Source organism: Hemibagrus wyckioides, linkage group LG13 (assembly GCF_019097595.1).
Source record: "Hemibagrus wyckioides isolate EC202008001 linkage group LG13, SWU_Hwy_1.0, whole genome shotgun sequence".
NCBI lineage: Eukaryota > Metazoa > Chordata > Actinopteri > Siluriformes > Bagridae > Hemibagrus > Hemibagrus wyckioides.
Genome location: NC_080722.1, coordinates 13758465 through 13786022, shown reverse-complemented (window position 1 = coordinate 13786022; position 27558 = coordinate 13758465). Strand labels below are relative to the sequence as shown.

Here is a 27558-nt window from a genome sequence, read left to right as displayed (position 1 = left end):
TCTCCCCCCCCCCCTTTTTTTTCTGGAAGGTTCACTGAACCATATGTAGGTAGCCACAGGCTAATGGGCGATTGGTTCCTTGCTCGCCAGGTATCCTGTGCCTCAGAAATCCCTCTTCCATTTCCTCTAATCTCACCTTTTCTCTGGTGCTGACCCGGGGAGGCACATTTTAATCCCCACTGCACGCCAGAGGAGAATGCTGGGATGAGAGTGGGTCCGGCCCTGCCTGCTCTGCCAGGCTCCCTTCCCATCGGCTCTTCGTTATTGATTTCTGCAGCACTGACGAGCCAGGGTCGACTCTGCTAGCACCCGCGCCAGCCTCTTTCCCAGACTGCCATTAAAGTGCACGAGAGAACGGCACAGAGAGAAACACGAAGACGGGAAAAAAACAGCCTTTGATTTTTCATTAGAAATGCTTCCCTATTTTAATATTGAGTTTAATCGGCTCTTGTGCCTTAAAGAAATAACCGTTCACAGCGACTCCCCGGCCTTCAAAAAGTATATTCTGCTTCCTCAATCAAAGACTGTTGGAGTTATTCTTTTGTTGGGATTTCACTTGCAGTGGTTTTTATGTCTGTTTCTCTCGCCCACTGATGTGAGTTTATGGCTTATTGACTGCTCTTGATTTACATTTAATTTTAAAAAGCACTCCTCTTGGCAGAAAAATCGAAACTATTTGCAGCTACTACCAAATAGTATTATAAAGAACATTAGATAAATAGCACTGATGAATTTTTTTTTCTTTCCAACTTTTGAATATCTATGTAGATACGAGTTAAAAAACTAGTTTAATATACAGAACATATATGTTACATGAATAAATCATTATGTCTTTAAACTATATATGTAGTGCCACATACATGTAGATAATAGGCTGGAAAAAAATGTACATAATGATAAGTTTTTTGGGTTTTTTTTGTACATGTATAGTCAGTATGGTGTGTTAATTTGCTATCTACCACATGCGTTCTTTTGGATCATAGTAAAGGATTTTTTTCTCCAGACCTCTGTGGTTGTGAAACGTAATACTTTGCGCACAAAAGCCACAAACCACCAGCCTGTGTGCTAATGAGAGGCTCCATGCTGCGATGTGGCGCTTGTTTCACTGCTCCTGCAATTTCTTTTTCTTTTTTCTTTTTCTTTTTCTTTTTTTCTTTTATTAAGTGACTAATTCATGTCCACACTCACAGCTGTTTGGTCATTTATCTTGCATGTACATTTCTCTCTGATTGTAGATAGGATGAATTTAAAACTTGAAATAAACTAAATAAAGCATTTTATGACGTTTTTCGTACCTAATAATGACTGTACAGGTCAAGAGTTTCAGGTAATGTTTAACAGCAAACATCAGAATGAAGAAAGAAGTCTGATGTCTGGGACTTTGATTGTGGCATGGATATTGGTACTAGATGGGCTGATTGTTTCAGAAACTGCTGATCTGCTGGGATTTTCACACACCACAGTCTCCAGAGTTTATTCAGAACGGTGCAGAAAAACAAAATGCACTGAGTGAGTGACAGTTCTGTGAGTGGAAATGGCTTGTTGATAAGTGAGGTCAGAGAAAACTGGGCAGATTGGTTCAAGCTGCCAGGAAGGATATAGTAACTCAAATATTCACACTTTACAACAGTTGTGAGCAGAAAAGCATCTCAGCATGCACACAACAAATCTTGAGGTAGATGGACTACAACAGAGAGAAGACCACATTGAGTTGCAGCACATTCCGTCAGGCAAGAACAAGAATCAGGGAACAGATTGACCCAAACTGGACAGTTAAAGATTAGATTAAAAAAAAAAAAGGTTGCTTTCCAGTAAACTGAAGCTCAGAGACCCTTTATATGTCTTTTTGTGGGTGTATACATTTTATATATATATAAATATATATATGTGTATGTGTATATATGTATGTATATATATATATATATATATATATATATATATATATATATATATAAATATAAATTTATATAATGTGTGTATGTGTGTATATATATATATATATATATATATATATATATATATATATATATATATAAATAAATAAAATTGTATGCGACTATCACATATTTAGATATTTGTTTAACTTAAGCACTTTCTATTTTTGTCACACACACATACACACACACGCACAAACAAAAGCGTGTGTGTGTGTTGTTCTTTTGGCCTGTGGAGAGTGTTAGCCCCCTGCTAGGATGTGATGCATTATTTAAGACTCTGTTGTGATACTGCAGCCTGCTTGAAAAAGTCTTTGCTTTCTTTAACCACTAAAGCACTTCATCTCTCCGTCGCACTGCTCCACTGATTCACTTGTGACAGATCGCTATACGTTACGCATTACATGCAATATTCAGCTGCTTGCTCAATCAGATTTATATATATTTATACAATATGCATTGGTTTTACGATCATGGAGAGTATTTATTTTGTTTTCTAGCACCTGCAGTGTTACTTTCTCTTAAAGATGTGTAGAGGATCATTATTGGCAGAAAAAAATAGGTTAAATGCCAATTTAAGTCAAAATCAGAACTGGGCAGACTTTTTTTTTCCCCACTAGTGACAAATAGCTAATGAGACACACTTTGTAAATTGTAAATTAAATATCATTAATTACTCTTCATGGTTTGCCACCAACTGTGTGCGTGGGGTGAAAATAAAAAGCGGAGAAGTGGAAGAAACGCATTTGCAGAGTCGCATCAGGGCCTCTCATTAAACTCTGCCCGTGGGTGTTTTCACGCCTTTAACAGCCAATCTAATGAACTGTTTATTTTCGTAGCCGACAAGGTACCTTTCTTACCAGTGCATCCTTTTTTTTTTTTTACTGTCGAAATAAAATAAAAAAAAAGAGGGTGAGGAAAGAGGGGAAAAAAGTGGGTTGTTTTTTAACAAATATGATTTTTAATTATTGATAGCATTCCATGAGGTAAACCATGGGACACGACATAGACATTATTAGAGATGTGAATTCAATACGTAATAATATGCAGCTTCAATATGAATTTTATTTTTAAAAATTTTCTGTTTTTTAAGAGGACGGTGTCCAGTTGATGAACGGCATCTGTTATAAAAGACAGACAGATCACTTTGCATAAGCCTAAGCTGGATCTTTGTATCTCAACCTGTCGTTCCTGGAATAGAAGCAAATTTTCACCCAAGATTAGAAAAAAAAAAGTGACGAAAAAGAAACAAACTAGATTAAAAGATTCTTTCCTTTCTTTTCACTCCGCAATAAGACATCTGTGAAAGCGCTCATTCTTTTTAGATTACAAGTGTCTTCCTTTGGTTTCATGCTTTTGTGCAGTTTTAAGTGGTTCCAGCTTCACCATGCTGTAAACGCTATGAGGAAGTTGAAATCAACTGATTTAAAGTGCTAACCCTATTATTGGTTTTATAATGTCTTTTCACATTAGCTGAACTTTAAGTGATTTTAGGGTATTTCTAGCCATTATTAAAAGCAGCATGTGCCGGCATCTGGAGGAGCTGAAGCTAATGGTGCTTTCTGCCGAATTTAAAAGATGTGCAAATAGGGAAAAAGTATTATACTGCTGTTTAACGGCTAACGTCAAAGTAACTAATCCGGAGTATCGCTAATCAAAGCATTTCCAAAGTCTAAGGCTTTTTCACTCAGTATTGACCATCTTCTGTGCTGTAGATGAAGGAGGAATAATCATCACATGCCATGTTTGACTGCAGGGGGAGTTTTGAAATGGTCTAAACGGTTTGGGAAAGACAGCCCTATTTGTTTGGATCACAAGCTTTTCCTCGTCCGTGACTTAAAGCTACATTTGCCATTCTTTTTGTGAGCGCCCCACTCAAAGGTTACGTTGCCAAAGAAGCTGATGCTCTGAGCTACAACAAACTGCTATTTAGAAACAACAGAACGAAACAAAACAGCGTGGTTGTGTTGCAGAAAATGTCAGCGTATGTGTTCAAATAAAGTGTTCTCCAAGGCTTCCAGTTTCAATTACCAGCGAGCCGACATTCCCCAAAGTTACGCCGCTGTTCTTTAAGATGAAACTCTACTCAAACGGAATACGTGGGTGTTTTTCTTTCCCCGTAGCGTGTCAGGGCGTCTCTTGTGAGGACAGATCATTGACAGTTACTGATCAGCATCGACAAAAATATCACTGCTCTGATGGTCCTTAATCTATTTGAATTTTTTAATTTTTCTTAATTGAATTTGTTTTGTTTTGTTTTGTTTTTTTGCCCTGTATATTTTTAGATCTATTTTGCCCTAAATATTCTTGTTTGTAAACCAAGGCATTTTTTTAGTGAATTAAAAAAAGACTTAATTTATATAGTCACTGATTTATCTTTGTCTTTATGCCTAGCAGTATATTATTACTTGATAATACGATTTTGCATATAAATTTAATTTAATTTAGACTTTAAATGCCTCATTGAGTCTGTATCTTGTATTATGGAAATGAACTTACTAAGAATAATAATAATAATATTTATAATAATAATAATATAATACTTATATATGTATTTGTATCTATTGTATCTATTTGTAATTGTGCATTATTATTATTATTGTTGTTATTATTTTATTTTATTTTATTGTTTTAATTGCTTGAGCATTTTGTCCAGCCGCACAGCCGCAGTGAAGCGAACAGGGGGAAGCAGTCTCAGTAAACACTATTTATTTCTTCCTGCCACTGTGTGTTTAGTTTGGAGGGTATTTGAAGAGGTTTGCTGGTTTTGTAAACACACCATACACAGCTTGTGCTCTTTCAGAATTCAAGGTGGCACACTCTGAAGTGTGTGTGCGTGGGCGTATGGGTGTGCCTGTTTTCTTTTCTCTTTTCCTTCTTGGACATGGCATCCCTCTCTCTCCGGTGTGTAGCGGAGAAGACCAGGGGAGAGCGAGCCCGAATTTGATGGCACGCCAATCGCGTCAACCTGGGTGATGAATTATTCTCTGTCTAGCTGCTTGGCTGTGCATTATCACAGGGCCTGCCAGAGTACAGCACTGACAGCGGTGACAGCCCCCAGAACACATTTCCCTCTGACAACTCGCACTTTTCTAATACGCTCGCTGCCTATGCCTCCTCCTATGGTTCACCATTCTTCACTTTTCATTTATTTAAGTGGAAGGGGACTTTTTCCATTAATTCCATGGCTCCGATTCACCTCGAACCAAAATGGATATATGAACACAAACAAACATATACACTCACTTTACTCACTTATAAGTACACCACGCAGTCTAGAGATTGTCAGATGTAAACATTTGTTTCATGTATTAATCCATTAGGGGGCTCTCGTGCTTCAGAAATATGTGTGATTTTTTTTTTCTTTTTTTTTTCCTTGTGCATCTGAACTAAAACTTGTTTTTCTTTCTCTCTCCCCCCTCCTTTACTCTCTTCTTCCTTCCCTTGGTCTTTCTCCCTCTCTCCCCTTCTCCCTCTTTCTCTTGTTCTCTTTCTCTCCCCTCATTGCAGAAAAGGTCACGTATTGCCTACAGTGATGAGGTGCGGAACGAGCTCCTGGGGGATGATGGGAGCTCCTCAGAGAGTCAGGTAGGGAGCTAATCAGGAGCTTTGGGCTCCCGGTGTGGGTGGCTGCTCTGGGGCCATTAGGGTCCCCTTCTCTCACATACACAGCCTCTCTGCTATTGGCACCCAGTCATGTGGAAGCAACACTGTTTAATGCAAAGCTGGCCAGTGCTGAATGGGCTCCGGGCTCTGACCGTGGTCTGGGCAGCACCAGATTGGGACGTATTGGCCCTTTCGCCCAGCTGTTCTCCATCCGTCTGAGTGCTTATCTTTTCTCAAAATGACCCCCCTCTATCCTCCTTAAAAAAGAGAAGAAAATCTGCAGCTTTCACAGTCTTTTAAGCACACGTGGTGGGGGTGAGAACCTCACAAAGTCAAGAACACAATATATATATTGTAGTAAAACAGCCATGTTGGTGTATTGTCGGGTTTCAGAATAATACATCGTCTCGAAACAGTAAAGGATGAAGATGAGTAGTGTTTCTGAAACTATTTATGTTTTAGACTTCGCCATACATCGAATTGTCCGACTCGACATCTTTGTGTGCCCAGCTCAATTAGAAATGACACGACATAAATCTGGTAAAGAGATAAACAGTTTCCAAAAAATTGGAATGATTTATTCAAATTTATTCCTGCCAAAAAAAAACAAAAACAAAAAAAAAAAAGCCACGCTTATCTTTTAAGTCCTGTTACAAAAACAATAACCCCAGTAAATTGGGCATATCAACACAAGCGCTTTTTGCCTGCATCATCTATACTGCAAACATTTATATTGAATTTTAATTGTTCTACACATGCATACAGAAGACAAGTATTTTTTATGGTTATATTGTGAAAGTGCAGTGCATCAGTATAAATTATGAGCAAAACTCCGCTAAATAAAGTTTTTTTTTTTTTTTTTCCTTTTTTATATCCTGCTCATTAGCATTTCAATAACAACCCGTTCACTGCACATCTTACTAACGTATGTAAGCTTAGCCTAGATCCATAATTGATATGCATACTTCCTCCAAACTAGTGGCCCAAAAACAGTGTGTGTGAGACATTTATACAGGAGTTAAAGAGTAGATGTAACCCCAGAGCTGTCTTATTTAGTGACAATTCTGACAGTGACAATTCCTATTAAATTACTGCAAAAGGAACAACATATTCTATCACTGTTCCCTTCTCTGGCCCACGTTCTTATCCTCACTGAAACCTCAAGTCACGATCATTTCAGTCATTACTCAAGATTGATTACTTCTTATTAAAAATAAGCCTATTTGACTGGACATTTCAAGTAAATGGCTTTATTTAAAACCCCAATACCTTTAAAACAAAGTTTGGGTATAAAAAGACTTAATATTTGAATAGTGGAATTATGTTCATAAATGTATGCTGAGTGTCTGCAGAAATTATTTTATAGGTAAAGGCTGAAAAAAAATGAACACTTCTGTCCTACATTATAACAATTCCCAAAAACCAAAGCGCAGGTGAAAACGAACTGGTCCTCTCACCACCAGCATCAGGGCTAAGCAATTTACAGATACAGCATCAATACTGTGATTAATTATGTCTTCCAAAGCAAGCTTTCATTAGATATCATTATTTTTTCTTATTATTTTTCTTATTTTTTAAATAATTCCAAACTGACTAGTAGCAGCTAATGTGATGCTACACTTTTTTTTGCAATCTTTAGAAAAACCATTCATCTTAAATCTTTAAATAAAAAAAATGATTTTTTCCTGTTACAACAATAACCCCAGCAAATTTAATATATTAAATATTATTATTCTAAAAAAAAATGTAACATTTCAGTTTTAATGATTTTAAATACATGGTTTTATATTTAAAAATAAAATATTTAGAAGTATATAAAAAAAATAAATGTATAAGATACATTAAAAATGTATTCTTTAATGTAAATGTAATAAAAATGTATTTGCATGCAATATTACTCTAACCTAAATATCATGATGCATATCTTTTATTATTTAAATGCCTTCATTTGAACAAAAAAAATCCTTTATGATATGATATTATGTCCCACCCCTAAAATATCGTTTGTTAATATCTTCTGTTTTCTTTCCTGTCCTTATGGACTGTTTATTATTGAGATAGCAGATGAAATCATGTTTAGTAATCAGGAATTCTCATTTTATGTATATTTAAAAAAAAAAAATAATAATAATAGACTGAACAGAAAATATGGGGTCAAGTCTCACCCCCTTTTCCAGGTGCCATACCTACTTCATTTCCATTTTAAAAACTTTGGGAGTAGTCGACTCGGCCGCGCTGCGAGTGGAGTGCTCGGAACTTCAAAGTTTTTTAATTGAGCAAGACGGGTGTGATGGAGTGGAAAGGAGGAGATGGGGGAGCTGGGGCAAGTTGGTCAATTTAATTCCTGATGATCTGAAAGAGGTCAGGATCATTTCATATAGCACTGGCTGAGCAGAGTATTATTGCTCACAAATCTGTTCGCTACATGGAAAGGATTTCTAGCTAAGTAAATAGGGAGCTGTTATAAGTTCTGAAAATGGCATGTTGGACCTGCGATAATGGCTGAAAAATGGTTTAATAGAGCGCCGCATTTATTCGTTATCTGTATGCGGACAGAGACCGAATTGGCACTATCGCAATTTTTTTTTTTTAATAATGTGATGGTCTGCCATTGCACCCTCCTCCACCCTTCCCACCCAAAACAGACTCTTTACCACACACACACACACACACACACAAACATACATACCTGTGGGGAAGCACACACATTTTGTGCACACAAACACTCTATGGAATAGTTTTGATTTCAGTCACAGCAGAAGGCTTGGCCACAAGAGATTGCGCTGGTTTAAGCTGGCACAGAGCAGATTTTACAGCCTACAAAGGAAGTAGATTAGCACTTGTATCGAATTCTGTATTGAACAAAAAAAAAATTCTTGTTTGAAAATCCGTTAATTATCATAACATAAAAATTGTCACAGTGCAATTTTAAATACTGGCTCACAAAATACAAGGTTGGAACACTGAAGCGTAATTATAACATTTTATGGCTTCTCCCTACCAACACACACACACACACACACACTCAGGATAGTGAGATCAGGTAATGCTAAAAAAAAAAAAAAATGGATTTGTTCCTCTGCTTTATGAATGAAGAAGAATCAAAATAGAAAAGAACAAGCTCAAGCTTTAAATCCCCCATACAAATCCTCAATGAAGGCTCCCAGTCATCCACGCAGCACAAATAAGATTGAACATGTTTTGTTTGCTCTGCATTGAGATGTTGTTGTAGCAACAGCTCAGTGCGGCTTGCACAAAATTAAAAAGGCACGTCTGTAGAGTGGTTTTAATTTTTACCCCGATGAACGCTGACCATAAAGAGAAAACACGCTTTCGGGTCTTAACGTGGTTTATTTCTTCCCAGCAGAAAAAGACAGAAATATGTTTCTGTGTATCTGTTCAGATTGACAGATTTACAGCCGTGCGTTACTTTGAAAGAACTTGTAAAGTTCTAATAGATATTCACAATATAGAAAATAACAAATATACATGGTAATAAATTCTGTGTAGAACATTTTAAATTTTATTTTATTTATTTTTTTGCAATATTAGAAATATTTAGAATATTTGCAAACATTCTAAAAATTATTTATTTATTTTATACATACATCTATTAGATGGTTGCTTTAGATGCGAGCTCACAAAATTAGTATTCTGTTTACTTTCTCCAGTGTTCAGAGCTCCGGTCTTTTTGCTTTGTCTTCAGTCGACAGCACGCTTGAGGAAACGCTTCAGCTCCACACAGGCGCCGTTGTCACCGACTGCGGTCGCATCAACGCATCTTCACATCAGCCCAATACATCTCACATTTTTATTTATATATATATATATATATATATATATATATATATATATATATATATCTTTATCTTTATATATATATATGATTTTTTTTTTTTTCTCAAACCGAGTTTATAATTTATGATGCAAGTGCTCCAGCCTCGTCTGATATGATAGCAAGTGATTTTAAAAACAGCAAAATTCAAAATGACCAGCGCCCACAAAAGAGAGATAAAAGAGGTCTAATAATGGCCCTGAGCCTCTCTTTAGATCTGTTCACCTTTAATCTCACACAAGTAATGGAGATAAAAAAATAAATAAATAAAAAATCACCTGCAACGGCTGACAAATTATGAAACTTGTCCTTCCTCTCCTGTGTTGTGTTCATGATAAGCACTGCTCTCTGTCTGTCAATTTTACTGATGTGGAGAGCTATCAAATATACTATACATTTAAAAAAATATATATGATCAAATATATATAATCTGTAAAAGATATTTAAAAAAATATTTTCTATGTCGTTGGTATAAACCTTGATTAATTTGGGATTTCTACATTTTGGAGTCAGTACAAATATATAATTTTTCGAGCAAATAAAATGTAGCATTTCAGACAAAACGATTCAGTAAAACCGATTTCTTTATGAAACAACACAAACCTTTTTTTTTTTTTTTTTTTTTTAATTAAAGTGAAGGTTTTTTACACCTAGTGTATATATATATTTTTTAATGTAGAGAGATTTAATTTCATTATTGTTGAAGGCATCTTTGCTTTACTGAATTTCTTTGCCTGTGCCTATTGCTGTACTGTGTTTGTACACCGATCAGGCATAACATTATGGCCTGGTCCCCCTTGGTCCCCCTTTTGCTGCCAAAACAGCCCTGACCTGTGTATTCTGACAGCTTTCTATCAGAACCAGCATTAACTTTTTCAGCAGTTTGAGCAACAGTAGCTCGTCTGTTGGAACAGATCACACGGTCCAGCCTTCGCTCCCCATGTGCATCAATGAGCCTTGACCGCCCATGACCCTGTTGCCGGTTCACCACTGTTCCTTTCTTGGACCACTTTTGATAGATACTGACCACTGCAGACCGGGAACACCCCACAAGAGCTGCAGTTTTGGAGATGCTCTGATCCAGTCTTCTAGCCATCACAATTTAGCCCTTGTCAAACTCGCTCAAATCCTTACGCTTGCCCATTTTTCCTGCTTCTAACGCATCAACTTTGAGGATAAAATGTTCACTTGCTGCCTAATGTATCCCAACCACTAACAGGTGCCATGATGAGGAGCTAAACAATGTTATTCACTTCACCTAGCACTGCTCATAATGTTATGCTTGATTGGTGTATATGTTGTTAATATGATTTCCAGTACGATGTAGCTTCAGTTTTGGACAATGGGAAGAATTTAAAATGAGTACTTGGGGAAAAATACTGCAGAAAGGCTTAAAAAAACAGACAATAGTTCAGCAAGTCTAGTCTTCTAAACCTTAACTAAACCAGATTGTGTAGCAGACTCTCAGTTTCAAATCCTCCAATAACATGCACTTATGTAAATTGTTTAGCTGAAGGCAGCTCATCAGACCAGAGACTAGCTACAGGGCTAGAAACATTCTCAAAAAGGTTTGATTCCCTCTCTCTAGTCTGATTAGCTTACTGATGACATGGCATTTTTAAGAAAGAAGCTGACACTAGAGGAAAAAAAAAGTGTCCCAGTGTCAAACTCAAACTGGTATGTGTTTGGTGCAGCATAGAGTAAACATTGCGAACTGGACATGAGTGTGTCCTGCTGTATAGACCTGAAGATGACCATGAAGTATTTTTATTTGATATGAGAAACTGAGAAATGCAGATAAATATCTCATTATAGAAGACGCTGTATTAGCTTAATATTGGGTTCAGTGTTATGTACAGCAGCACTACACACTGTGATTTATTAACGCTGTCCAGATGTGTGCTCAGAGTTGAAAAGACAGATGTAGTACCTGATTTTTTTTTTTCTCTTGCTGAGCATGAAGTATAAAACACATAACATTGTAGTTGAAGTCTAGATGTACTGTACACACTATTTCTGCACTCTTTTCCCCTCTCTATCTAGCTCTGTGATCTGACTCTTTCCTTCCTTTCTTTCTTGATAATGATAGTTAAGACATTGCGAGTAGAGAAATCCGTTCCCGCTCTTTGTGTGTAATGTGACAGTAACTTGATCTCTCTATCTTTTTTTTCCCTTTCCAGAAAAGTCAGCACGAGGCTCACATTTAGCTCGGTATAATGTGCTTGTCTGTGCTTTCTAACATGCAAACAGATAAATCCTCAAGGTTAATTCTGTACCTAGCTGCATGACTGATCTGCTTCATGCCATGTCTCATTTGTTATCTCTTTTTCTTTTCCCCTTTCTCTCTCTCTCTCTTGCTTTCTCTTTCGTTCCATCTGTTTCTGTGCCTTCATGAGGCAGTTGATAAAGTTACGTGAAGAGGTAAGCCCTCCTCCAGTTTTTACTACTCGTCTGTTTCCCAGACTCTTCTACTTATTCTCCTCTTTCATTGCAGTTGAAGCAAGCGCTTAATCTGATTGATTGATTTATTTATTTATTTTTTTAACCATTTGCTTTTGAATGAACGTAAACAAGACGCGGCTCTGTGTATTGCTCGGTGGATTTCACCTGAACCATCTTGTCACACATCTGAAAAGTGATGATTAGTGAAACTGACAAAACATGTACGTACATTTAAAAAGGAAACACAACGTGGTTTTTAAAGGGATTGAGGACAGGTGGGAGGTGTGAAGACTTTTAAATGTCACTCAGTTTTCACATGCTTATAATACTGACTCTAATAGACTACTACTAATATTCTAATCTAATAGTTTTTACTTTTTTTTAATGCTGCAAAGTGCTTTAATATTTACCCAGCCTATAACCTTCCAAGAATAATATCTGTTTATTATTTATATGAAAAAATATGGAAGATTAGATGATCTCCATGTTTAGCATACAGCTTTGATTGTCAAAAACGACAGCAAGTTCTTTTTTTCTTCTTCAGTTTGTGAATGCAGTATTAGTGACACTAGGAACAGTGAACACTGGGAAAAGGGAACAGTGAATCTGGATCCTCTGTAAAGCTGATGCTAATGTAATAGATTATTTTTGGACGAGATTAGAGAGCGATTTGAAATGCTTTTGTTTTCATTGTATACATCAGACTTTGCGATAATGCACATTATGGCAGGGGGAAAAAACGCCATTCAGACTTGCGTGTGTGTGTATGCGAGCGCATTCAAATGTTTTTTATTTTTTTACTCGGGATTTGGGATTCCCCTAATCATAGCCACATTGCAGCCGCAGTAACACAGACCGCACTATCTGAACATCTCCATTCACAAAAGAAAACTCGTCGCCATCCATACATTACTCCAGACTGCTCCTCCCTGTATCGTCTCTCTCTGCCAGCCTTGTGAAAGCGTTTAGTTAGCGATTGCTTATCTTCAGAGATAATAGCGTTGATGATGCAATTTTTTGATACGCCAGTTCTTTGGAGAAAACGGAGGGGGGAAAACGTATTCAGTAGTAAAGTGTGTTTCAGATGTCAGATCTAAACAGTCCAGCCTCTGCTTGCAAACCTCATGAAAGGAAAACTGTGAAAACCCCTGTATAAGATTCAATTAAAAGATCTTCAGATTTTTTATAACGGCACCCCCCCCCCCCCCCCCCCCCGTTTCCAGAATATTTTTTTTGTGTGTAGTTGACTTTGAATTATAAAAAGAAATCTTTAAAACCAAAAAAAAAAAAAGTGCTGGCTTGTTGTGAACTTGCAGAGATTAATTTGACTGAATTTGAGAATTAACTTTGATTGATTGATTCGTTTGGATAAATTTGTTAGTGTGTGTGTGTGTGTGTACATGTGCACAAGAGAGTGTGTGAGCAAGTCCGCCTTTGTTTGTGCGTTTGTGACCAAGCGAGCTGTTGTATTTGTGTGTGTGTGTGTGTGTGTGTCTGTTTTTGGCTGGATCTTTTGTAGTAGTGTTTAGAATTTTCTTTTTTTTTCAAGCTTTTCAGACATGAATAATCCCACTGATGCAAAAGCCACCCAATTCTCCTGCATCCATAATTTAGAAGCGCCTCCCAATTCTCAAGACGTCGCTATCCTTGACTCGTGTTTTTATTTCCTAGTTTTTGTGCTTTTTTTTTTTTTGTCTTTCTTCCACATCAGCAAACAAACAGGGAGTATGGATTAGCCTTGGGTCAGAAGACACCTTCATTGTTCTCACACACTTTGTCTGTAAGAACGGGTTAAATTAGGTTTGATTTTCCTCCGCCGCACACTTCACCTTTCCCTTCTGTTTTCCTGAATTTTCCTCAAAGGCCGCATATCTTATCTACACTTAGCATGCTTTTTAAAAAAAAAAAAAAAAAAAAACTCCTTTTCCTCCACTGGAAAACATGTTTAAATATTTAGCACCCATACTCACAGCTGTTTGACACTTGTAATTCCACGTCTTACAAGTCCCAAACAAACCATGTAGATCACATCGTCAGCCCAAATCACAGCTGTCATCATTATTCACTTTGACTCTTGCCGTTTAATGGAATAATAAAGAGTCTGAACTTTTGAAAATTGAGGTAGTAAGTGCTTGTGTTTGAAATTTGGGGGGAAAAAAGAGAGAGAAAAGGGAGGAGAGTTCTTTTGAGCAGACGGCTTACATTGTTCTGGCTCCCTGTTAATAACTTACAAGGGATTTTTCTTTTTCTTTTTCTCTCTCTTAAAAAAGAGATACAAAAACAAAATATATATATATATATAATCTTTATTATTTTAGTTATCTTTATTCTTTTTTTGGGAGGATGAAAAAAAGGAATAAATGTATAAGTAGAAATGGAAAGGTGCACACAGGAACACGCTCATAGACACACCAGTATTTATCATGCACCCTTTTAAGGCAGCTATTCTCTTGAACTCTGGAGCTGTTTTGATGACAGCCTGTTGCTCGCAAAGGGTATATAGGTGACTGATACGTATTTGTACTGTATTTGTGTAATTGCTGTGTTTCTGTTGCCGTGTCTGCTTTTTCCGTATGTATGCAGGCCTACCTGGATTCCTGCGTGAACCTCCAGATAGCTTAGAGTCAGGATTTGGCAGCTTCCCGCGTTATGACTTATGACATTGCCCATGTCTACAGTTAATGTAGCAAAGACCACAGTGAGACCCTAGTCCCTCCTCTTTTTTTAGACTTCCAGGTAGTCTTTGGGATTTTTTTTTTTTTTTTAACCCTCCTTTTTTGCCTTCTGAGAGGAACTAGCTGCAGAACAGCGTAGTGTCGTCACAGCATCTGTGTGGCCACCTTCACCCTCAGCGCTGCTCCTGTATGCTTCGAGCGTGAGTGCATAATGCGAACGTTCCCCTCCCACAATGGAAGCCGCCATCCCAAAAAAAAAAAAAAAACCACCTCTCCCGTAGCAGACACAGAGAGGGAGAGGGGAAACGAGCGCAAAAAGGGAGAAAAATTCAAGGAAAGGCTTTGAAGTGGCTTTTCCCCGCGCAAGTCTGCTGGCCGTCTCCCCGAGACGTGTCACCTTTGCCGAGAGGGAATAGGGAAATCACGTTTCGAATGGTAATGATAACATACTAATCACTTGAGCTCTTTGAAGCGAGCTGCTCTGTCAGTATCCCTGGCTGCCTCGTGCTCCCAGGCACACAGGCACACATCCGTGGTCTAGGTGTATTAGCTTAAGCATTGCATGTCAATACGTCCCCTCCATCTCCGCTGATCCAGAGGGGCTCATTAGGCACAGCCGACTCCCTTTTCCCTTTGCGTACACCACCCCCATCTTTCTCCTTTTTTTCTCCCTCTCTCTCTCTCTCTCTCTCCCAATTCTCTCACTCTCATACCCTCCCATCTTCTCTCTATCTCTTTCTCCAGCTCTCACACCCCAGAAACTATTACAAGTATTTCTTCAATTTTAAATGACATCTGTCAACTGCAGGGAGGAGGGAAAAAAAGTTGTTTTTTTTCTCTTCCCTCTCACCCTCTCTTCTCTGTGATTGTCAAACTTTAAAAAGTGGGATTTCATCTATTTTTTTTTTTTCTAAGAGTGATTAGCTGGTACATATTTTGACAGCTTTACTAGAACTGCAGTCGTTTTTTTTAGCCTTTTTCTCTTTCTCATGGTGTAAACAGGGGTAACTGTTGAAGGCGTTTGTAAAGACAGACCAATGCGCTTATAAAAGCTAAACGGTGGGATTGTTGGTGTGATATACTGTCGTCAGGTGTTTCTGGCTGGAGGGCAGACTTTACAACGTTGCAGCATTATATTGTATTTCATTCACATCTTTTAATGCTGCCAGAAATCCAGAGCATTTTACCTGAAACTCAGGCACAGGTTTATGATTTTCATACTGGAATTACACGTCCGTTTGGCTTTGTGACCTGCTTATTTACTCAAAGTCTGTATCACAGGTTTTCCTATTAGACCCTTTCGAGACGGCATAATTTTATGGCTCAAGTGCTAGAATTAGGAGAAATGTGTTTGCGTGTAATGAGGTTTACTAAGGCACCCCAAGTCTGTCCAACACGCCGGTATTAGCTAATCTGAATCCGTGAGCGCTAATTTATTATAGCTCAATTAGTCTTTCCTCCCATGCTAAACTTTGCCCTATTGCTGAATGTGATGTAATGAGTTCCTGTAACGATGAAGATCTACAGAACAAACCTGCCAGTGGAGACAAACCTCAATTAAAAAGGAGAAAAGGTGTGTGTGTGTGTGTGTGTTTGGATACATTTCTATACAATGCATCCTGGTGCATAAAAGGATTCTGTAGTAGAATTCTGTCAAATGTCAGATTTGTATATAAAGAATTAACACGTGTTAATGTTTCTCTCTCAATGGTGTCTTGCCACTTTCACACATTCACTTGTTTTTTTTTTTTTGTAAACTTGGTTTGTTTCAGAGAGCACATCTGTTGGACAACACAGAGAGGCTGGAAAGGTCATCTCGGAGACTGGATGCTGGCTACCAGATAGCAGTGGAAACCGGTAAGCATTGTGGGTAGGGGGATGAACGACAGCAAATTGTCTCGCTCGTGTGCGGGTTAGCGAGGGGAAAAAAAGGCCTTGACGACTGGTGACATTTTCCGGAGCACATCAAAGACAGGCAGGGAGAGCGAGGTGTATAGACGAGGTAGCACCGGAGCTGCAGCTCAGCATTAGACGAACACAAAACACACAGCCTTATCTTCCATACACCCATCCTCGAATGTGAGACGCGGATTTTTTTTTATTATTGGCTCAAAAATATGGCTGGGGAGGGGGGGGGGAGGGGTTGTACCGAAATAAACAATGTCAGCTTTCCTTAACAATTTTGTGGTTTCAAAAAAAAAAAAAACACACACACAAACAAAGATATTCCTAAATAAACCACCATCTGAATCGTATTCTTGTCTTACGCTCAGGTTTCATCTTTAAATATAAGAAAATGAGCTAATTTAGATCTGAAATAGATTAAATCTGTAGGCATATTTTTTTTTTTCCCCTGATGCTGCCACTGTTATTGAGGCAGAGTGTATTCCTCAGAGACGTATCAAAGCTCCTTCTTCAAGAAGCAACTGGCTTTCTTTGGCTTCCGCTGTAGTTTTGAAAAGTTTGTTAATTTACACTATAATGGCAGAGTGGCTTATGTGTGACATCGACAGTGTTAATAATTCAAGTCGAGAAAGGGTTGCACAGACCACTGGCTTTTGATGTCATGCGAGCAGAACTTACAAATTCATAAATACAATCTGCATCCGCTGCTTAAAAATTTAGTTTCATTTGTTTCAGATCATCCCGAGCTGGGGCTTTATTTTTTATTTTTTTTTCTTGCACTTTCTTTCTCCTGACTTGCATAATGTTCTAGCGGTTCCACTCCGCGACGTGAAGGCCCTTTGTTATTTTTCTATCCGGAGTTATTTTATTTTATTACTTTTGCTCGAGCGTTTGATTCTCTACTGCCCCCGATCCGTAGCACAGCCGTGTCCGCTCGGCTTTAACAGCAGCATCAGACCTCCTGTGTGGGGTGTGTTTGTTCTTAAAGGACCACTCCTGTGTCCTCGAGACCCACCGAGACATGCATCTTTTCCTCCTTCTTTTCTGTGTGTGCTGTGAACGCTGAACGCTGTGTGTTTGCCCAGCTCTACTCTGTGCTAACTGGACCATGGCAGAGCCACGGCGGCCCTGAGCGGCTAATCCCCGACCTCCTCGCCCCGAAGCTCAAGCCCTTTGACACGATCGCAAACACACCTGCCGCTTTCACGAATGCACTAGGAAAACCAAAACCGGACCAAAGGGAAGAGACTGTGTGTGGGAGAACACACAGTGAACATATACGACTAGCATGAATCATAAAGATGTGCACAGGGAGTAGCACTGACCTTCTCTACATGAGTTTACTGATGCTCAGATGCAGTTAATTAATTAAGCGATTTTTGTATATCTGCTTATTTATTCTAGAATAGTAACATGAACAGTGTATTTGTCACATCAGCATAAAGGTAAAATAGAGTATAGAGAAAGCACAAACAGCTGGTAAGAAAGAGTATATAATTATTAGAAGAAAAAAATGTATTTGTAAGAGCTGTGAGTGCCAGTGTTTATAGCACAGTGGTGTAGAGGGGAGTTTGGTGTGTTGAGTCCCAGTGTGGCGTGTCAGGAGCACTGCAGGCCCTTTGAGAAATATTAAAAGTGCGCTCTGGACATGCAGAGCTATTTAGCACACTGTTTGTTTCATAAATAAAGTATGGGATGTCATTAGGAGATGGAGCTTCTTTAGAGCAGTCTCAACACAAGGCGGGTAAGCCTGAAGCCACGGAGGAGAAGTAGGAAAAGTAGCCAATTTAAGCATATTTAAATCAGGGATGTCCCAGAGCCTGAGAGCACCAAACAATCTCCAATCAAAGGCAAGGACACGGCCAAGGATTTCTGTAGTTGACAAGTGTTTGCCAAATCAACAACTGAATTGACTGTAATATTTTGTAATAGTTGCATCACATTCTCACTGGGCCATACACAAAAGCAGCCCATTTCCAATAAGCTCAGACTTTAAAATATTCACTTTTTGACAAGGAAGTACTTGAGTTGACTTAAGAAGGAAATAAATGTTAAGGTGTTATTGAGAATTAGCGGTGTTGACGGGCACACACGCTGGCGGCCGAGGTAAACAGAAGGGATGTAGTGACTGTTAAAGCTGCACTGGCCTTTGAGCGCGCCGCAGCAGTGGCTGCTCCAGATCGATGGGGCAAAATGAAGCCAGCTCATTAAGGATTGATTTCAGCAGCGTTTAGATAAGCAGAGAGGAATCGGGACGCTGCCCCTGGGGCCCTTGCTGCGGCCCAAAGTTCATGCAGAGCCAGGTAGAGAGCAGCTCCACAGGTCATCAGCTTTATTAACACCCAGATAAGCTGATTAGGCCTTGTCAATCAAACGTGCCAGTGACTCAATCGCCAGCCCCTCTCTCTCTCTCTCTCTCTCTCTCTCTCTCGTGTGCACGCTCTCTCTCTTTTGTGATAAATCATTGAAGCGACCAACAAAGCATCAGCCATGGCGGCTAAGCTAAGCAGCCCTGCAGTTGTCACCAAGGCAGACGTGAGGACCCTGTGATGATGTGACGACTATATTAAAGAGTACATCAATTTGTTTTAGAGCGGTTTGATTTTTTTTCTGCCGGTATTAAAAGAACGAGCGTGGGGGGGAAGCGGCGTCATCAATGAGGGCTTCACGCAAAAGCCAAGTGTGTCAGGATAGGAATAAATAAAGAAATAATGTGATGGAATGAAAAAATAAATAATTATATGTTGTAAACATTTAAAAAAAATGCTGCTCACTTTTGAAGCCAAGCATGGCTTTGAGACTTGCTGTGTCAGTCCATAGGTGCTAGAGAGCCCCAATATCATACACACAATTCTCTCTCTCTCTCTCTGATTCTTCTAGGATTCTGAATAACACAAATGAAAAATAAAGAGAAATGTTGTAGTTGATTAGACTTTGGTGCAATTAGATTCTCTAGATTTTTATGCAATCGTTCATTTAATTCTATTTTAATGGGATCTTATCTTTTACTGAATTTGAGTTGATTTGTTTTGTACAGCTCGATTGTACGTTAAAATTTGTAAAAGCGCAGCGGGAGCCTCTCCTGTGCAGATAAAAGTGCACTAAAATGTGCAAGGCCAGTTGTGTTTTTATTTTTGTTTTGTTTTGTTTGTTGGTTGGTCTCTTTTCTGAGGGTTAAGTTAAAAATCTAGGGCAGCGTGTGGGGAAATCAAGCTGCATTCATTCATTAAATTCAGATTCAATTACCCAATTTTATTCTGATTAACGTCTTTACATTTTTGCCGACTATTTAATGCTTTCAATATTTAATTGAGAAGTGTCATCTATCCCTAACAGGATCACTTTTCAGAATAATTTATTTTACAGTAAATTAAATCATTCAACACCAACCCATCTTTAAAGAGGATCATTTGGATGATTTCCTTAAGGTATAGCATGGAGAAGAACTCGGATTTTGTAGTTTGATTAAATCTGAATATTGCTTTTCAAAAAGAATCCGGCGTTATTTGATAATTGTTTGCTTTAATGGAGCCGAGCCACAAGAGTTGAATATTTTAAAGCCTGCTTTTCAGTTATGCAGACAGGAAAATTCAAGTAGAATGCATTTTCAAAGTGAAGTGTTGCCTCTTTCTGTCTTATAGATGCTACCTGTTTACATTAGCAATGTTTCTATACTCCCACACATGAGTTTTTTTCTCCTCCACAAATGTCGATGGAGAAGATTTTTGAAAAAAATTTGTAACAAGGTACATGTTTGTGTACACGTGCTTATGTGTGTGTGTGTGAGAGAGAGAATGATATAACGTTATAACGATATAACTTTTTTTTTTTTTTTTACTCTGTAAATCTACCCACGGGTGAGCTGTTTATCGCCAAACCCCCTGGCGGATGAAAGGCAGTGCAATAATGATTTTCTTCTCTCCTAATCGGGCCTTGTCAGCGAGGCGTCTTATCGTGGAGAGGAAAATGACACCGATCCTATCGAAGAGCTCAGAGTCCGAGTCCATGGCGTCCCCCCCTCAATCACGGCGGACCCGGCCTTGCCGTATCTAGTGCTGCCACAAACGGCAGGCGACGCGTTTTTCATCTGGACTTCAAAAACGGGCCTCATCATTAAAATTGCACCCGCGTTCAGCTGCGGGGATCAGCCGCTCCGGAGCGAAAATGGGATGTGGGAGAGGAGACTCGCTAAATGTGCTAATTCTGCCCTCACATGTTTACGGCTTAATTTTAATCGGTTTGAGCGAGGAAGGGGAGGAGGACGAAGAGGAGTTTGGTGGGGGGGTGAAAGAAAGAGCCTTGCATTGCAATAAATCGCCATTATCTTTGACGCAGAAGGATTCTGCTGTTCCAAGGATTTGGGGTCCACTGGCAACAGTGTTATATTGAGACATCCAAATCTGTTTACGCTTGAACTGTGGTAGCTAAGGTGCATTCTGTGGTTTCAGCCTGCCCAGACAAAAGGCAAGAAAGTTGCACAATGGCAAGCCAGCACACATCCTCTTAAAGCGAGAGCTGAACCAACACACTCGAGTAGCCTGGGTGTGTGTTATTATGTCTAACTGTGTACCTCTGCGATTTGTGATAGCGAGTGCTGGTGTTGACAAGTTTCTGGCATTTGACTTCCTCTTGCAATATTAGGCCAAGCTAAGTGACATCACGGAGTATCAAAATTCTAACAGACTTCAGGGGGAAAAAGTAGGATTTTGCTCGAGTGGGAAAAACAGCTTTCTGGATGTCTTCATGAACAGGCCTTGCAAAACGTTATTTCTCCTCACTTAAATATTGCTAAGCACAGGATTTATAAGAATAGCAGAACAAGAATTCAAACAAGTTTTATATAATTATTCAATGCAATAAAATATATTTTATGCAATATAAATAAAGTGTATTTCAATGTATATTTCAATAGTCACATAAGTCTTATATTTTTCTAGTTTTTACAGCATAGGATATATCTGAGCATAAATTTGTATACCGAGATAAATGGTGGATATTTATATTAATTTGTTATTGCGGATGCTGGACTTATAGGACATCCTGTATGTAACAACCGTTTTCCTCTTTTTGGACCCTTGACCTTATATGGCGCTTAAAAAAACAGCAACTATATGACTGACCTATAAACGTAATCTATTACATATTATTTAAATAACTCCTGTAAATAGCTTTAAATAACCACTGGTAGCTAAAGCGTGAAAAACCCTTACTGTTCATTACAATAATTTATAGCAGTTAATACGAGAATCATTCCATCAGTATTACCAAATATAAGCTCATCATAAATGTAGCTGGATATTCCTAATCATTTTCCATGCAATCTAAAATCATGTGCACACACACACACACACAAACACAGACACACAGTCGCTGCCAGTCACCCGCCCCTGTAGTGTTTTCTTGACCTCTGGTTGATACAAAGGAAGTGTGAGAGAGGCTGTCTGAGATGCTTTGCGTTAAATGAAGTTTCTGAAGGAAACTGAAGACAGAACTGAGTTCCGTGGACCCCCTTGGGTGATTTCTCATCATTTGTGGCACATCTGAGGCACCGGTATATCCTAAATCGAGTGACAAGAAGTAGAGGTGAGGGCTCGGGGAAAGTGTCACTGTGAGGAAAAAGATCATAAACATTAATTGTGTGATGGCAGTGACATGCTGATGACAGGAGAGCTAATAGACAAAGGATTCTCCAAGACTTACATGGTTGAGACTCATCAAAAAGAAAGAAAGAAAAAAAAAGAAGGGGGACACAAAGGGCCGATGTTTGTTTAATACATCATCAGCGCCTCCCATTTCTTTCTCATGTTTTCATAAAGAATATAGAAAAGTTGTACACACTGTACACAATAATCTATAATATCTATATAATGTAATCTATAATCTTAATTTTTTTTTTTTTACTTGAATTACATTTATTTTAAATTCTTCAGTGCAGCTTGACAAGATGTCCATATAATATGTAGATTTTATGAGATATTGTTTTTGTTTCTTTCTTTTTTAATAATTAGAATTATTGGAAGCAGCTGATGATATTATTTTAGTATTTTGCAAATAAGCTTACATTTTTTTACAATGTTTGCAGAATTTAGCTTTTGTTTTCTCTTTCAGTGTTTTCAGTTTTAATCATTTTAAATATAACTTTTTTTTAATAAATATTTTATTTTATTGTTAAATATAATAACTGTATTTTATAATATTTTTTAAATCATTGTTTAATGGCTAAAATATTTTATAATTTTTTTTATAATTTTTTTTTTCCCTCCCTACTCTTGAGTGATCACATTCCAGAAAGTCTAGAAAAGTGGCATGGGGCAATTAAAAAAAAAAAGAAAAAAAATCAGGCTATGAAAAATTCACCTTCACATAATGAAAGGTTATATTTAGTCTTTTTAAAACTTGCAGGATTTAGCAAGTTATTTGTAGCACATCTTTCACTTTGTTTTTAATTATGAAGGATCTCTGTAGCCTGCTTAGTTGACAACTTCACATCTGATTGTGTTGGACATTAGAGTCATTAGACATGATTAGTTAGATATAGGCATTTAAGCGCTGATGCAGATTTTTTTTTTTTTTTAAATTGAACTGTAAGGCAGTATGTTGGTGTTCCTCGAGTGCTGGCCACCCTTGAGCTGCAGTGGGGAGATGTAAAGGGCATCATTAGTGCTGTCCGTCTGTCCCCTCAGCAGCCGCGTGTGTCGCGTTGCCCCTCAAAGTCGCTTCCTCTTTGGTGGGCCGCGTCCTGATCCGGGGCGGCCGCGGGCTCAGGACGCCCGCCGAACATGAAACGCTCCGCCCGGGCCGTCAGCTGGGGGCTCCATCTGCCAGTCAGTGGGACAGCTTCACTTTTGTCTGGAGAGGGCGGCAGGACCTGGTCTACCGCATGCCTCGCTGTGCTTAGAACACATAGTGAGCAACAGACAGCAAGCTGCCTAGTGTTTAACTACTTTTGTAACACGACTAGCATTGCAGCTGAATTTCTTAATTACATGGCCATTACATTTTGTTCTACAATCTCCACATTTCTTTCTTTTTTTTTAACCCCAGAATTACAGATTCAGTAATTGAGCTGTTTTTAAATGAAATGGTGAAATTTCCACACACAATCCCTCTGGTCTATTTTAAAGAAAAATTTTTTTAGAAGCCACTTTTCCTCCTGCCTCTGGACAATCTACATGTTCAGAAATTGCTCAGAAGTTCAGTGTCCTTTGTTATAACCTTGGGCACTCGGATAGTTTGACTTCCATATAAATGTATGTGCCTCTTGACGCGAGATGATGGAGGTGCAGTCTGCAGTATGACACATAGGCTGCGCCCTTGAGCCACCGTAAAGTGCAAAGCTCATGTGGCTCTCTACTCTCTATCCACACTGGAGGTCTCATGCACTCAATTCTCAGCGCTAAAGTCTTTGGACAATTCTCCTGGAGCTGAAAGTTCCTGAAAAGATAAGCTTTGCTTACAGCCTTAGAAACTTAGAGTTTTATTTATTTATCACAGTTTGGCTTGTATGTGTTCTCTGTGGGTATGCAAGGATGTGCCTTTATGGTGTTTGCCTGCTGAGACTATTTCAAGTCCTTGCGAGTCTTATTTATTTTTCAATATCAGCTTAATTACCTTTAAAATACATGAAACAGTAAAATGGGATTCTCACGGGACGCATTATGTTTTATTTATTTATCAGGTTATACTGTATACTGTTTATTTTGAGATACTTTGATAATAGTGTGTGAGTGTGTGTGTATTTCCTTTGCATTCACAAAGAATAAACTGTCCACTTTAGAAAATAAAAATCGATATTAACTGAAGAACTAATGTTCAAGGCTGATCTGGATTGAATGCAGCCCTGTCACATAAAAAAAAACCTTTTCAGTCACAGAATTGGTCTGAAGTATTTGGGCTGCCTTGACTCTATTTCAGGATCATAAAAAAAAAACCGAACCAAGGAAAACATGCTCTATTAAAGAATTTAAGCGAGTCTTTTACTCAGAGGGGCTCTGTTTTTTTTTGTTTTTTTTTATTTGTTGTTCTTTAATGATTGGTGTATCCTCCTCTTTCACAGTAAACCCTCTTGAATGAATTTGAGCTTGACATAATACAGAGTTTATTTTGCATGTTTCCAGCAGTTCTGTAAATGACAATGCCGACAAGTTAAAGTATCTACATAAATTTTTGGTTCAATTTTGTTGTTTCAAAGATCTTGGTCTTTTTATTGTTGCTTCATGTGCTATGTACCTTTCTGTAGGTTTTCAAGCCATGTAGTATGTCAGGCTCTTCACATCAGAATCTTTTTTAGTTATTATAGAGGACGATTTTGCGTTATTAAACGGTTTCCACATATTATACACAATTTTAAAGAAATGCCCACCATGTTTCTACCTACAGACACATATGGTTACATTTGAACAATACCCTCTGTTTATTAATGAGCTACCGGCGAAGCCGATTGGAGAAAGCGAAGGTGGCTTGTTGCATAATGCTTTATAAATTATTCCTTCAGTCACTGTGTAGAAAATAAATGTTGATGCATCATTTCTGGAAAGATTATATTATATTAACTTAAGGTGTTCTGCAAAAATATCTGTCAGACTAAAATCTTATTTTCTCTTTCTCTGTAAGCAGTTTTTTTTTTTCCTGACAAACCTGGAGCATAATCACAATGAATTAAAAGTTAGATTTAATAAAGCCTAAGGTAACAATTTCACTTTAAATTCTCCCTTTTCTTCTTTTGAGATAGTCACGGCTTTCTCATCAGCTAAGCATCAGAGTACCTTTGTTCCAGAATTAACCCAGAGTTAACTTACACCAGAGGAGGAAAGAGAAAATGCTGTAAAGAAAACATTAGTGATTGTTGTGTGGATCTGTGCACAGTATATCCAGGAGCAGCACACTGAGCAGACTGTGTCCTCATAACTCACACCTGTACACTGACCTCTCTCTCTCTCTCTCTCTCTCTCTCTCTCTCTCTCTCTCTCTCACACACACACACACACGCTCTCTGTGGTCCTGCAATGTCCTACTTTACTGTGGCCCATGCTGCCCTTTGATTTATGCCACTTAGCCAGCTACAGCTCATCTGCTCACTTCACACACTGTTCCTCTCACAGCACTTCATGTTTATAGAGATACATTTCACAGGCATATTCAGTAAATGGCCAGTTGCTCATTTCTTTCCATGAACAGCTACAGCAAAGCTCTTAATAATTAACACCAATTCATCTAGTTACTAATTTGTTGTGTCTTTGATTTGGTTAATAAACCTGTTAAATATATCTTCTTTGGAAAAAAAAAACGTTTTTTTTTAGGGGAATGCAAATGTTCATGCAAATGTTGACCTTACACTAGAAAATAAGTCTTTAACTACAGTGATGGCTTTTTTTTCGGTTGTTGTTGTTGTTTTTGTTAGATCCCAGATGTTCGAATCGGAGTGGATTCTTATCTTATTTTACACATCACATCAAATATAGAAAATTAGTATATACATCCAAACAGGCACGAATGAATGTTAAACCTGGTGGCTCTGTCATGCTGTGTGGAGGCATTACTTTTACTGCCATGGTTTGTCTTCATTTGTCCTCTTAGTAGAGAAAGCTCTGATCAGTGCACTGTTATTCTGACTGATCCTCTTCATCCTGTGCTGAAACATTTCTATCCTGATAGGAATGATCTCTTCCTCGATGACGATGCCCCCATCCACAGGGCACGAGACCTCACTCAACACTTTGATGAGTATAAAAAGGATGTAAGTCATGTGTTATGGCCTTCACGATCACCAGATCTGAACCCAGTTGAACATTTTGTGTTCAGAGACTTTGTTCAAGAATGTTGAAATGAGGGAATATTGTGTGGAGAAATCTCTCCAGAACAGTTTCTAAGACTTGATGCCAAGGTGCACTGGATCTGCTCTGGCAGCTCTTTTTTTTTTCCTGTAATTTCTTGCCTGTGTTTTTGTTTCTTTAATGTTTAGAACTGCATGGAGTGCCAAGTTTTGACAGCGTCGTCATCATCAACCATTTTAAAAGTTTGTTTCATTTATTATTATTATTATAGCTTCAGAAGCACTTGCTCAGTTGATGAAGGACTATTTCCTGAAATGCCTTGTTTTTGGGAACTTTGTATACTACACTGTAATTTGAGCTACCTCTGAATTTATACGTATACTGGGCGATTGAGGTGAACTGACGCATCTAGATCACTGGAATTACCTCTTACTGTATTTCATTCATGACATCGTTGAATTTGTGCGAGGAAATCATTGATTGGTTCGTTGCTTAATTAATCCCTCTCTCTAATAGTCCAGTCAGTGCAGGTGGACATTGAAGCTGGAGAAGAAAAGACAGTTTTATAGTTTGATGGAGGTTATATTTCTTGTGACAACTGGGCTACAATAATTTAAATCTGTTAATAATCAGGGCTACTTTGGGTCCCTCACTTCAAAAGTATGACCAAAGCGTCAGTGGTGCCTCAGTGACTCACAATTCCCCTGTTACTCTCAACACTCGCTGCTCTACCACCTCCAGCCTGCCTCTTTTAGTCCCAATTACAGAGATGCTACAGTAGCAAGAATCAGTTCTGCCCTCATGTACATCCTGCATATAGTTATGTGTATCATGATTTGAAGAAAGCTCTACTCCCTTCATCTCTCCTGCTGAACTGGTCACATGGAGAGATGAGATTATGGTTAGAGGTGCCGTGTTTCAGGCCTATTTGCCACTCACCTGTGTCCCTCTCTTAGGATTTTTTTTTTAAAGAAAAAATAGCAAGGCACTTATATTTTATCATCTGGTGTAGTTGAGATTGAGCTTTCCTCCCCCCTACATCCTGGACAGAAGCCATGTACTCAAGTTTACTTTGTAAACATCCTGGCAGATTTGGGAAGAGGTAATACTTGAATCCGTTCTCGTCTCTCCATAACACACTGCTTTGGAATCTGAGATGGACTAGATGGATTTATGAGTGGAGATTCACATGGGCTATGTTTTAGTCATAGCTCTTCACAGCAGTTGGTGTAATAAACGTCACTCACTGATCTCTGTGAGCAGCCCCCCTTCTCTCTCTCTCTCTCTTTCTCTCTCTCTCTCTCTCTCTCTCCATGTCTCTCTCCATTATTTAAGCGGTGCTATGCAGCCCATTAGCACCAAGAGCACGGAGAGACCTAAGGTGGCCC

At 38.5% G+C, this 27558-nt stretch overlaps 1 protein-coding gene across 4 annotated transcripts in view; it reads left to right on the top strand.

The window, feature by feature from the left end:
- vti1a (vesicle transport through interaction with t-SNAREs 1A) overlaps positions 1-27558 on the top strand; it is a 102384-nt gene that overhangs the window by 13294 nt on the left and 61532 nt on the right. For 2 of the 4 annotated variants that reach the window (XM_058406028.1, XM_058406026.1), the window contains exons 4-6: positions 5445-5522; positions 11776-11796; positions 16265-16349. In XM_058406028.1, the coding sequence (XP_058262011.1) occupies positions 5445-5522; positions 11776-11796; positions 16265-16349 (184 nt within the window). The remainder of the gene's footprint in view (positions 1-5444; positions 5523-11775; positions 11797-16264; positions 16350-27558) is intronic. The other 2 variants (XM_058406029.1, XM_058406027.1) reach the window with 1 other exon arrangement.